The 13,494-nt window shown below is 40.1% G+C and overlaps 1 protein-coding gene across 2 annotated transcripts in view; it reads right to left on the bottom strand.

Moving 5' to 3' along the window:
• The window catches only part of STXBP1 (syntaxin binding protein 1), a 90,709-nt gene that overhangs the window by 51,229 nt on the left and 25,986 nt on the right, over positions 1 to 13,494 (bottom strand). For both annotated transcript variants that reach the window (XM_077479037.1, XM_077479038.1), the window contains exons 2-6: positions 11,620 to 11,669; positions 9,351 to 9,432; positions 8,491 to 8,567; positions 1,749 to 1,827; positions 1,518 to 1,621 (exon numbers count right to left, since the gene is read on the bottom strand). In XM_077479037.1, the coding sequence (XP_077335163.1) occupies positions 1,518 to 1,621; positions 1,749 to 1,827; positions 8,491 to 8,567; positions 9,351 to 9,432; positions 11,620 to 11,669 (392 nt within the window). The remainder of the gene's footprint in view (positions 1 to 1,517; positions 1,622 to 1,748; positions 1,828 to 8,490; positions 8,568 to 9,350; positions 9,433 to 11,619; positions 11,670 to 13,494) is intronic.

Here is a 13,494-nt window from a genome sequence, read left to right as displayed (position 1 = left end):
ATACATTAAAAACATACAAGGGAGTGATTTCACCTATACAGCCACTGCTCAACTATTGAGATGATTCCACTTACAGTTAAGGAATACTGTGGTGTCCTCCATCCAGCCTGAGCCTGCTAACTGGACAGCGAAAGAGCAGTAGCAGACTGATGGGGTTATCCCTTTACTCACTCCAGTTTCTCTTCTTATCAGTATGTCCTTGGCAGCACATTTTCATGCAGAACACCTGATTGGCTCCCAGCCCCACCCTTCCCAGTCCCACCCTTCCCAGTCTGTGTGTTACTGTATAGGGCTTTGGTCCTCAGACTGCAGCCCTTTACCCCTTATTGCTCCTTCGGAAGTCCTTGTAGACAGTTGTCTGTGTTTCCCTTACCTAGGTGCTTACACCAATAAAGGAGAATGCTCTTTAGACTGGATTCTAATAGATAAGTGGTTGGGCTTATTTCATTCACACTGTCTTATTTTTTTCTTGCGCTATACATCCCTTTTCTATTTTTTGTCTCTGATCGATTATAATAGATCTTGCGGAACCGAATATCAAAGGTGGCACAAGTCAAATAAGACATCTGCAGAGAGCACAATTGTGGAAGTATTGATTTGTAAAGGGGCTGTAATAGCATTGATGTCTAGCAATCTCATACAGTGTGCCATTGGTCAATGACTGTCGCATGAAGTATGTCCTCAGTCTCAGTCCCACACCAAGCCTTTGAAGTGGTTGTAAAGGCTGATGGTTTTTAGAATGAAGGTAAAAAGAAACCTTCTGTTTACTCACCTGAGCCCCATATTGATCCAGCAATGTGCACGAGAGCAGCAGATTTCCCGGGCCTCCCCCTCCTCATTGGCTGAGACACAGCAGCGGGAGCCATTGACTCCCACTGCTGTCAATCACAGCGAGAGAGGAGGGAGCCACGGGCAAGGCAAGCCACACTCTGTTTGTCTTATGGACACACAAGTATCCCCATAGCCAGTGGCTTGCTATGGGGGGCACTCAGCAAGGGGGAGGGGGTAGGAGCACTGGTGGGGGAACCGAGAAGTGGAGGATCGGGGCTGCTCTGTGCAAAACAACTGCACAGAGTAGGTAAGTATGACATGTTTGTTATTTAAAAAATAAATAAAAAATTAAGCCTTTAATATCACTTTATTGTGTCTGCAGTCCCTGACCCTCTCCTATAGCTCTTCTATAGTCTTTGACCATCTCCTGTTACATGCTTGCAGTCTGTAATAGCTTTCTGTAGCATTCACTGAACATTACAGTCAACCCTTTGGTGATGTCAGGGGCCACACTTGAGGCCACCTACAGTATATCAGGAAAGTTGACCACCACTGGTATAGGGGACTGCAAGAAACTGATAACAAATCAAACTCACATACTTACACAAGTTGCATTTAAAACATTTTTTTATGATATATTAATGAAAACTTAGCTAAATCAATGGAAATATTTTATATCTGCCTGGAGGTTAACTTTAAAATACATATAGCCTTCACTGCCCAAATTTTGCCCATGTGACACTTACCTGTGACTCATAGGGAAGGAATGCGATGTTGATTTCGGTCAACGTCTTGATAACTTTGGATGCTCGTGATTTGACCAGCTCATTAAACAGGCTGTCTGGACAGGCTGTGGAAACAGGTTGGGAAACAATAAGCACAATGGCTGATAGAAGAAACTAAGGGAAAGATTCAGGGGGCACCAGACCGGGGAGGAGATAGGAGGGTGATCATCTCAGTGTTAGTGACACACTTACAGTCTGTAAAGAAGACGTGTGCTGCTTTGTACTTAGAGGAAGAAGGATCTTTGAAGTCATTGATGAGGCAATGAACAGACTGCAAGAGAAGGAAGGAGCGTGAGAGGAAGCCAAAGGTACAAGGTGACAAAGATGGAATAAGGGATTGGCAACAGCAATGTGCACAAGCTATGGATCTGAAATTAAAGTTCCTGTTTGTAGTTTGGCGCTTGGGGGATCACTATTATACAAAGAAAAATGACAACCAATGCCGCTACTTACAGACATAAATATCAAAACCAGTGAAAATGAAATCTATATACCAAAGGGCATAGATAGCAAAATTCACAGTAGCACAACAATAACATCTACGGTAATTAATTCCGTGTTCAATACAAAAATATAATGATCAAATATATATATAATATTCTATGTGCAAAGAAAATTTTCAAAAATAACAGATAATAAAATTTTAATGTCATAAAAAGAAAAACAAGACAAGAGTCCAATAGTAGTCCTCCTTAAACAACGTTGGACTCGTTTTGTTTTTCTTTTGATGACATTTTAATTTTATTATCTTATATGCATTTTATATTTTCATTGCACGTGGAATATTATATATAGTTGATCATTACATTTTTGTATTGAACACTGAATTCATTGAGTATTATTGTTGCACTACTGCGAATTTTGCTATATATAGACTTTGGTATATATATTTCATTTTCACTGGTTTTGATAAAGTTCCTGTTTTGGCTGAAATTCTTCTAAAGTTTTGGATAGAGTTTGGAAAAATTAAAACCCCTGACAGATTTTTAGGTCTGTGTATCTTTAAGGAAAATTCCATTCACTTCCTGGCCAAGACGCAACAGAAAGTTTTAGGAAATCCCCCCAAATTATGGAAATGTCCATTTGGACAGTGGTCACCATAACAGGTCTTCCCACCCTGACCCTTGATCAAGGAACATCAAATTTTGGATTTCATCTTTCTTTCTTGGTGACAACCATCACCAGTAACAATAGAAGGAAAAATATCCCCTATGGACACACAGACAGCAATAAAAATTTGACAGATTGTCTAACCCTTCTTTAAGCTATACAAATGACAAACAAGGTTTTGCCTAGAGATACACTCAAAAGTATCTGTAGACCCAAATGTAATAAATCAGCTTTTGTTAGATGCAAACAGTCAATAACCTCACTGGCTTCTTAAATTTTTTTGAGACTCTGGGAGCTTGATATCTCCAAAGTTCCCAGACTCACCCTCCGGATTGTCCATTAGGCTGCCAGTAGATATCATAAAGATGACAATTTGACAGTCAAGACAGTATGCATGACCATGCTAAGGCATTTGAGTCATAGAGAGCAAATTCATTATTGAAATAGGAAGGAGGACAACAGTGAATGGAAGATGCTGCTGATACCACTTATTACAAAAGTGATTGCAACATGTTCTCTAAATTATCCAATTGATTGTTCCTCCAAAAAGTAGTTGACTAGAGGTTGTGAACATGTCCCAAAGACATATGGATGTTACCCTTTTTTTTCTGAGAGAATAGGTGCAGGTACTCCCTACTTCCGAGTCACCACTTGCCTCCGTTCCCTACCCACCTCCGAGCACTGTCCCATGGCTACACCCTTTTGGTTCCTCTTTTAGAGAAAACAGAACTATAATCTGTGGTACTAAGTAATCTGTATGGAATGTGTTAATGATGACAATAAAAGCCGTAAAATAGATTTTCTGCAGCCAGCAACAATAGACTCCTCTAGCGATATATTTATTTTTTAATTCTGACTCGGTTTGCGAGTGTTGTCTCCAAAACTAGCAGAATTCAAGCTAATGGGGGTGTGCAGTACCACATTTGGCCAGATGGGCAGGGGCACAGGTGACATTTGGAATGGTTTGGAAATACTCAGAATCATTCGGAAATACTTTGTTCCTGAGTGTTTCCGAGCCTTTCCGAGTTCAGCCGAGCTGTCCCCGAGTATTTACGAGACTCTCCGGCTCCCCCACCTCTGGCCACATGCGGTATTGCATGCAATATAAGAATGTGGAGCAAATTATATTAGTTTCCATTGACTTCTATGGGGAAACGCGTTTTGATATGCGAGTGCTTTGGATTACAAGCACTCTCCTGGAACGGATTATGCTCGTAGTCCAAGGTTCCACTGTAAATAGAAAACTTACATATGCAGGATCCTATACTCACAGTTGATCCAGAGGAGGGAAAAAACAAAAAAACAATAAAGCATGATCCGATTTGCTCCAGCGAGGGAAAAGATTATTTACTGGTCCCCCAGAAGGCAATCAGATATTCCCTGGATCAACTATACCTGATGTTATTAACTAGGGATCCTCAAACTACGGCCCTCCAGCAGTTGCAAAACTACACATCCCATGAGGCATTGTAAAACTGACATTCACAGACATGACTAGGCATGATGGGAATTGTAGTTCCTGAACAACTGGAGGGCCATTGTTTGAAGACCCATGTTATTAACAATAAATGTTAACATTCAATTATATTTTGTGCATTTAGGAATGCATCCAGCTCTTTTTTTTTTTAAACAATCTACTGAACTGACCAGAAATAGTTCCTAAGGGTGCCCAACCTTGAGGGTAGTAGTCATTTATATCCCAGCTTCACATCCTAGAGAGTCATTAATCTGGAACCAGTGAAGTTTGTGCCTTATTGCCTGTCCATAGTGTTTCCAGGTTAGTGACTCTCTAGGGTAGTAAGACAAAGGATCAAGCAGTGGCAGCTCTCATATTTCTGTGCTGACAGACGTCTTATCGTTAAAACAAAATAAAAAAAAGGTAGGATAATAGAAGTCACCAAGGACCCATAACTGCTGTCTGTATATTGAATTATACAAACAAGACACATTACAGCATGAGTTATGAGTATAGTCTTGTGTGTACTGCTCCACAGCCACCAATTAGACTCAACTAGATTGCATCTTCTAGGCGGACAGGAATCTGACTGGTGTTTGTTGGCAATACAAAATGTCCTGTGAGGGACTAAGTCTTGTTTTCCATCAGGAAGTTTTATTGTCAGTAGGGGAACCCTTCCTGCTCTTCTACATATATTCTTAAGAGGATTGATAGACATTAGCTAACATTTTAGCAAGCTGATTAATAACAGAGTTAATGTAAGGAAAAGCAAGAGCCAGCTGAGAAGGGAAACATTGGATAAGTACATATTGATTTTATATTCATACTGTTGCAGTTACTTCAGTGCAGCCTAGCCATTCAACAACACGATACTAAAGAGCAAACAAATAGCCAGACATTGCATTACTGTGTTTTTTCTTCAATTTATTGAAGCCAATGCATGGATATGTTTACATTGTTACTTCCACTAGGCATGACTATTCCACTGATGCGTTTTGCCCTCAATCAAGGTTTAATCATAGGGATCATATCATCCTAATCATTTAATCATAGGGATCATAAGACTTCATTAATGGTGAAAGGCATCCCCCATCGGGTCCCACACTGAGCCTAGCACTTGTGGCCAGTGGCTGTATTGAAGCACAACTCAGAAAGTATTGAACATAAAGTTTGCAAAGACAAACGCCAGAAAAAAATATGTTTCAGCTTTGGATAGAGCAGGTAAGGGTTGGAACTTCTGTTTGTTTTTTATTAGAGTTTTCTACAGTTTTTTTTTACTGGCAAGTACAAGTACCGATACTTTCGGTCAATAACTCGCCAATACCGCATACCAATACCTTTGCAGTACGATGTGAGCCCATACAAAATGAATGAGCTCAAATTGAACTGTAAAGAATAGCATGTCATTTTAACAGGAATGCAGTACAATTCCTGTCCAAATCATTTGCTGTTTCCTGCACTGCTCCTGTGTGAACCCAGGCTGAAGTCACTATGATAAATCTGGGTTAACACAAGAGGGGTGGGGGAAACCGCAAGTGATTCAGACAGGAATCGCACCACATTCTTGTTCAAATCACAAGTGCGATTTGAGCCCGTTCATTTTGTACAGGCTCAAATCGCACTGCAAAGGTATTGGTTTCAGATATTGAAGCATTTGTACGAGTGTGAATTCTCGTGCAAATTCTTAGCATTATCACTGCTACTGGTATTGGTATCGGTGTAACCATATTTTTTATTGCTGTTTCCTTATTTATTTCTCTTTAATTCTGACCACAAAAGAAATGATGCAGACAGCAACATAATCCTGACAGGTCTTCTAACCTGACTCAGCTACACTAAAAAAAAAGTTTACATTTCTGCCTGAGGCCCATCCAGAGAAACAAATTCTCTCTTCTTTTCCCAGACAGTCGTAATTAAAAGCCAAAAGATGCTCTATACAGCACTTCTCCTCTCATAAAAAAAATATTCTGGAGTCCCAATTTTTAGAAAACAGGTAATCATAAAAATACTTAGTAAACTTGCACTTAAAGCCCAATTGAACTTACAGATATGGATATTCGAGCAAACACACATTGTACCGGCATCCTCCACTTTCACAATCTTACCTCCATCTTCTTGTTATATCAGTTGCTCATGGTCTAAAGCAGACCATACACTAGTAGAATTTCATTAGCAAGGTTTCATTTTAATAACATTTGTTTGGGTTTCTAATTATTTGTGAGGCCACATCAACGTTTCGACTTACAAATGAATCTCTAACATTGTATGTGGTTTTTGTCTGGGTAAGTCCATTGGCTTCCACTAGAGAAGGGTGGGCAACCTTCAGCCCTCCAGCTGTTGCAGACCTAAAAATCCCATGAGGCATTGAAAGACTGTGTAATCCACAAGCATGACTCCCATAGGCATGGGTATGTTGGGACTGCATCAGCTAGAGGGTAGAGGTTTGCCTACCCTTGTTCTAAAGATTCCTGTGAGTCCTAAATCACTCCTATCACAGTAATAGGTCAAAAGAAAGAAGAAGGAGGGTGGAACAGGCCAGGCTAGGTCCCACAAATGCAGCAGCTGATCACTATTTACATTATATATATATTATCACAGTGATACAATATAGATTGTGCAGGGCCTTCTAGCAGAAAGTGGAGCCAAAGATCAGGCACATGGAGGTCCCTGTGGGGCTCTACATGGTGGCTTACTATGTACATTATAACTACATGTACTCTTTAAGGAATACTCTGCTCACAAATAAAAGTAAAGCCCTGGACTACCCACAGGTCACACATTCTACTAGTCCATGGTTTTTGCCTTTCATAACGGTTTTGCTAACATACACAAACCAGGCCACCCAGTTTGTTGCTAATAACAGAGTGTTCTGGGAAACCCATCCTGTCCTACATTGGCATGTGACATTGGACATTCCCTTTCCTTCCCTAGTGCACCCTTCTGAACACGTAGCCTTGGAAAACATATTACCTTTAAGCAGATGACATGATCCACCTAACCCAGGAGTCTTCAAACTTTTCAAACAAAGGGCCAGTTTATTGCCCTTCAGAATTTAGGAGGGCCAGCAGGGGCATAAAACGTCAGCATCAGTGAGAATAAATATGGCCGCAGGATTGGTGGTCAATAGCAGAAGTAGTGCCCCTATTAGAAGAGGGAATAGTATCCCATCATTGGTATCAGTGGAAGAAAGAATACCCCATTGTTGGTGTCAGTGGGAGGAATAGTGTTTTACATCAGGGGAAGAAATAGTGCCCCAAGGGCCAGATAGAAGCTAGCAAAGGGCCATATCGGGCCCTCGGGCAGCCTTTTGGAGACCCCTGACCTAATCAATCATAGTCTGATTAAAGCAAACAGAGGAAATAGGAAATAAATATTAACAGTTTTGTCCACGTAAGGGCTGTGCCAAAATGTTAGTACCATTGAGAATTAAAAGGAAACATACAGAATTCAGGTCTATGAGAATCTAGCGTGGGTAGTTAGAAAATAATGCAAAACCATCAGGATACCCAGCAAAGGTGATTCACATTCCATGACGTGAATGCACACTTAGGCAGCCCACAGATGCCACTGTTTTTTTTTTAATTCAGCCAGCTGGTTGAACGAAAAAAAAAAAAAACTGACTTGATTCCTCCATCCACACATTCAAAGTGCATGGGGGAGCGCACTTCTCCACTGAGCTATTTTATTCTGACAATGAGGTGACCTCCCCGCCATCAGAATACACTCATTAGGGCTTCTGGTTATAGACTGCAGAATGATCGAGTGGGGAAAATCTGACAGGACGGTTGTGCAGAAGCTGATCGGTAGATAAACTTCTGTACAACCTCTCTGCCCATAAATGGATCAAAAATGTGGCATGTCCCACCTGAACTGCCCAAATTTTGATCTATGTATGGCCAGCTTTAAATGTAGATAGTAAAGGCCCATGGTAGCAATGGGGAAAGGGGAAGTGAAGGGGACAGAAGAGGCAGGAAAAGGGTTAATATACACATAAATAGTGGTAAAAGGAGAAAATAATGAATGCCCCCGTGGGCCCAGAACAAAAGACAAATAAAATGATCAAAACTGAGGCTAGATAGATTTAGCATTTCATTCCTTCAGATAATCCCTGAGAACCATTCTGAAGGTGATACAATCAGGATTTAAAATTTTGTCCAGTTTCTATTTTTTTTTTGCATAGACAAGCAAGCTATCAGCCCTCACCTCCATCCTCCTTTAACCTACCATTGACATAAGCTTGGCTGAGCTGGCCGAACTGGAACTACATGCTATGAACTGAGCGTTACATGAGGGCAGTTCCATTGGACCTGCTCATCTGACCAATACCTACATATAAAAGATAAATATGGAGTTTGGTTGAACTGGTACCTTTTCAGAAGGTGTGATCAGATATACTGCTTCCAGGCTGGGGAGTGGTTCCCTGCGCTTGTTAATGTCCTCAACAACTGCAAGGAAAAAATGATTATTCACAACAAGCCGCTGGACACATACCTGTTTTATTAACATTTTACAATGACAACGTCTGCACACACAGTTGCAGGGAGCACCGAACTTCATAAGCCAAGAGACATTGTCCTGTGTACATTGGGAGCTGTGCAACTGGTGCTAATTTGACCACGTGCATTACCATACGTCTGCTATTTCATCATGGACAGCAATGATGTCAATGATGACAACAATGGTGATGCTGCAAAGAGTCGTTTGAGGTGTTTTAAGTAGCACATGCTCTTCAAAAGCAGAAGAACATCACTGCAAGAGATCAGGAAGACCTTCAACGAGCCCAACCTCAACATCATTGGAGAAAAATTGTGCATGCCACTCAAAACACCTTGAACGACTCATTGCAGCATTGCCATAAACTTACCGAATATTGTCAAACATCTCTGTGGCAGATTTCCCCAGCTTCACATAGAATTTCACGTTTGCATTTTATTCTAACTTGCTGTCTATGATGAAAAAGCAGAGGTGGTAATGCACGTGGTAAGAATAGCACCAGTTGCACAGCTCCCAATGTACACAGGACAATGTCTTTTGACACACAGACTTATGAAGGTCGGTGCTTGAATTGGAGCCTGCAAAGCACTGCAGCTGCGATCAGATCAGAAGTAAGAAGTGACAACAGGTTCCACCTTTAACCTGAATTACAAGTAATACTGATTTTTGCTGGTATATTGGACCTCTTAACCCAATCTGTTTGTATCTAAAATATTTCCTTCCCTATCCCTTACTTGTTATTCCTTCAGTCATTATATCTGTCATCTTGCAACATGATGATAACATGCGTGTGCTCAGCTGGTCCACTACCAGAACCTGCAAAAAACACAGAAAAAAAAGGTATGAAGTGGTATAGAAAGCAATAGAAAAATAGATCAGGCTCAATGTAATAATTTTAACCATAAACAATATTTATGGTAGCTAATCCAGCTAATTTTCTAAGCCATTGACCTGGAACAAACATGCAGGTCAGGAGTTCTGACTTCATCCTGACTTTTATTCTTCATGTTTGTTCTGGGTCAGTGACTCAGAAGATATTAAAACCAGAGACAGCCATATAACTAATAATCTTATAAGAGGTCAGCAATGGTAGGCCCATCATTTCCCTTAGAACAGGTTTTCATTGTGTCTTAAATGGCTACTTAAAGTGCAATTCCACCCAAATTTACAATTATAATGTTGTATTGTTGTTGGAATGTTGACACCATGGTAGAACCCTGTCAGAAGTAATATCAACATAAAGTATGATGATATCATACTTCCTTTCCTATGGCCTAGTTGATTTTTATTGAAAATATTTAATAGAATAAAAATAAGCAATAATATAAAATAATACATATGGTCATCAGGATCACATGGTCTCAAGTAATGGAATACAGACTTTGAATATTGAGGATTAGAAATATCTGAGAATAATTAACATAACAAGGTACATCAACTCACACCGATATGTCAAAGTAACTACCGTATGTACAATAATGTTGGTGGATGGGATTGGTTTGAAGCAGTGGGAAGTTGGGGTCAGTGTGGTATACAACCCCAATTGCAAAAAAGTTGGGACACTGTGTAAAATGTACAAAAAAACTAGACTGCAATGATTTGCAAATCTCATAAACCCAAATTGTATTCACAATAGAAAATAGAAAACATATCAAATGTTTAAACTTAGAAAATGTACAATTTTAAGAAGAAAAAACGGTAATGTCTCAAAAAAGAAAATATGATTTACACCACTAAAATCCATATTTAAAATATTTATAATATTCCCAAATAAATATTTTCTGTTTACATTATACATAGGTGTATTCAATATATCCTTTTAACACAGAATCTCCACACTACAGTCTCTCATTACAGCCCATTCATACATATGAGTATGGCACAAATTTTTACGTTTACCATCTTCGCTTTGAGATATACCTATGTATAATGTGAACAGCACTTGGGAATATGTTACCTATTGATTTGAGTGATGTAAATAAATAAAAGAATGATTTTTTTTTTACTATGGAATTTACACAGTATGGTACCTTAAAAGTCTTGCTGTTAGCCCAATATTGGCATTTTCGGTTTTGTATTACAATACTTGGGATGTGGCTACCATCTGCATAAAAACTATTTATACTCTAGGATAGGTCATACCCTCTTTATAAAATAATATAGCTTTAAAATCCTGTTTATTGAAAATGTATTGGATAATCTACTATTGTAGTGTCTAAATGTACTTTAGAGGGTCATACTTTGTGTACAGGATTGGAGCTGAGCTTTCATATTTTTCCTAGACAATTGCTAGACAACCTGCTAAATGCTATCAGGCAATACTCTTTCCCCATTCTCACTTTTTAGAGCAGCCATTCTCAACCAGGTTTCCATGGAACCTTAGGGTACCTCCAGTTGGTAAGGGGTTACTTGGCCTGTGGCTGATTGAACCCCCATCTGATCTTTCCTACGTAATTGTGGAGCCAACACCACTTAGCAGAGCTAGCAGCATTACACCGATTGTCCTTTTAGCTGTCTGTTAGGGTAGCAGTCTGACCACCATCGTATAGAAGGCATTCTAACCATTGGCCACCAACATAAAGGGCATTCTTCCAACTGAATTTATTTTAGCAGGGGTTCCCCAGAACCTAAAGATTACTTCAAAGGTTCCTCTGGGGCATAAAGGTTGAGAAAGACAGTTCTAGAGTAACACACAAGGATAGTATCCTCCTACGTGTCTGGAGTACTGCAACTTACAAGCCTCCAGATCCAGCGAGCTTGCTCAGGATACAGCAATTTTTTTTTTTTAGCACCATTAATGCTTTTTTTGGGGGGAGGTCAAGATAGACAGAGTGCTTCTCACGACCCAAGCCCTCTTCCAAAAGGTGCCATCACACCAGTGACATTATTAATCCTTCACAGCTTCTAAGGACAATGCCTCAGTACAAAACAAGAAGGCCGAAAACTAAGCAACTGTGAACATCTCATCTGTAAAATTAGTAATAACAACATATTACACAGTACCTTCCACTCTCCTTTCTTCTTAACCTTCCTGATCACATCATGCATGATTTCTGTAACAGAAAGTAGAATTTAAATTAAATATGCATCTCAAAAATCAGTTTATTTTACATAATATGCTTATAGGAAACAAAATAAAAAGAAGCCAGAAGTAAAAGCTATACAGTTGTGGTACAAAATCTAATAAGGGGACAAAGCAAGTGATGATGGCACTCTGAACAACTTTGTTTATTGCAAATTTATTCCACCACTGGAAAAGTGAAGAACTACGCAGACCTGGCCAATATGTGCATGATCACAATAAATAGCACCTACATAGCTTTTAATTAATGCCGTCACCGATGTACACATTTCAGTGATTTTGCTAACTTCTGTTTAAATACGTTTCTATCAAAATTTGTCCAAATTAACAATAAAAATGTACAGGTTGTAGACAATAATACACATAAATAAGATGAGGAGTCACCTGTGAGTCCATGGTTACCCTGTACGTAATCAATATTGTAGTTAAAGACTTTTGTTGACTATTCCCAAAACAGCATGGGGTTCATGAAGAAGATACATGGTTGGGACAGTGGAGGTAATGTGTAAATGTAGGTTTTTATGAGCTAACTGATTCAAAAGGAGTAAAAAGTTGACAACTGCTTCATTGCTATTTGAATTCTGAGGTGAGTTGGAGTGTCTAGGGCCAACACGGTGTGTGTAACAGTAGAAATGGGGGGGGGGGGTAAAGGAGGTGTGAAGGGTCAGAAATATATGAAAAACAGGAGGCGGATCCAGGCCACACTGGCCAAAATTTATGCCATTAATATAGAAGAGATGTCATAGGGTCAATAGCTTGCAAATAAAGTCAGCAGGAAGGCAAAAACTACCTTCCATCTGGTTTTCCCCTCAGGATCATTTACTGTCTGGAGCCCCTAGAAAATCTCTCACTCTTGTAAATCAACGCTGCTTACACAGGTCTGAGGAATCTCCCCCTGGAACAGTACTCAGGCACCACCCTATGCACTATGGGAAGGTAGGGAACAGGGTTAAGTTGGCCATGACCACCAGTGGATGAAAAAAGCAGTGGGGACACAAGTGGTAGAGAAATGCTGTATGTGATGCTAAGTGGACTGGGCTGAATGGGCAAAGTACAGGGTTGCTTTAGGCCAAAAACAGTAGCACTCAATAGTAAATAGACAAGATGGGTAGAGTCTGTCCTAAAGATCATCATTGTTCATTTGTGGTCATAACAGCACCAACCCTTGGTTCAGGCAACTGGGTTGCAAAGGTGTGAAATTTGAGTTTAGAAATTATGGGCTTACAAGGAAACCTAGCACAGGTGGTCAGCAATAATTATTATGACAGGTCATTCTTTCTAACTCTCATTTGCACCCATTTGCAACACGATTGGGCACTTTTGTAACCACAAAAGAACAATGATACTTTTTAGAGGAAAGTCTAATTTTATCCACTCGATAACTGGAACTTCTGGTGGATTGTATATTCCACCTATCTAAACTCTGCAACAAACGAAAAGACTACTGCTTGCTACTTAAAGTGTAAGTAAACCCCCCTATCATTTTCGGCCAAGGAAGCTGCCATCTTTGCATCTGTTTAATCTACAGCTGCCATGATGCTGCACATGTGATCAGTTATGACACCAGCCATTGGATGGTTTGACAGTTTGGTTGAGAGCACAACCAATGGGAGTGTTACAATTCTGACATGTGCCGGTGTTCTGGCAAATTCAGCCATTGGATACTTTCCGCCATACGCAGTACGGAGCAGAAGGATCTTTGGAAAATCTCAGAAGATGAGCGGCGCCTGTGCCATGAGTGGAGGTGCTAGCCCCACCATCCAAGTGGACATAGGGCTGCCGATATTAGAGGGCCC

The sequence above is a fragment of the Lithobates pipiens genome, unplaced genomic scaffold (assembly GCF_037356315.1).
Source record: "Lithobates pipiens isolate NorthernLeopardFrog02 unplaced genomic scaffold, aLitPip1_a1.2 Scaffold_1, whole genome shotgun sequence".
Classification (NCBI taxonomy): Eukaryota; Metazoa; Chordata; class Amphibia; order Anura; family Ranidae; genus Lithobates; species Lithobates pipiens.
Note: the sequence above shows the minus strand (reverse complement) of the source record. Positions and strands in the feature narration are given on the sequence as shown.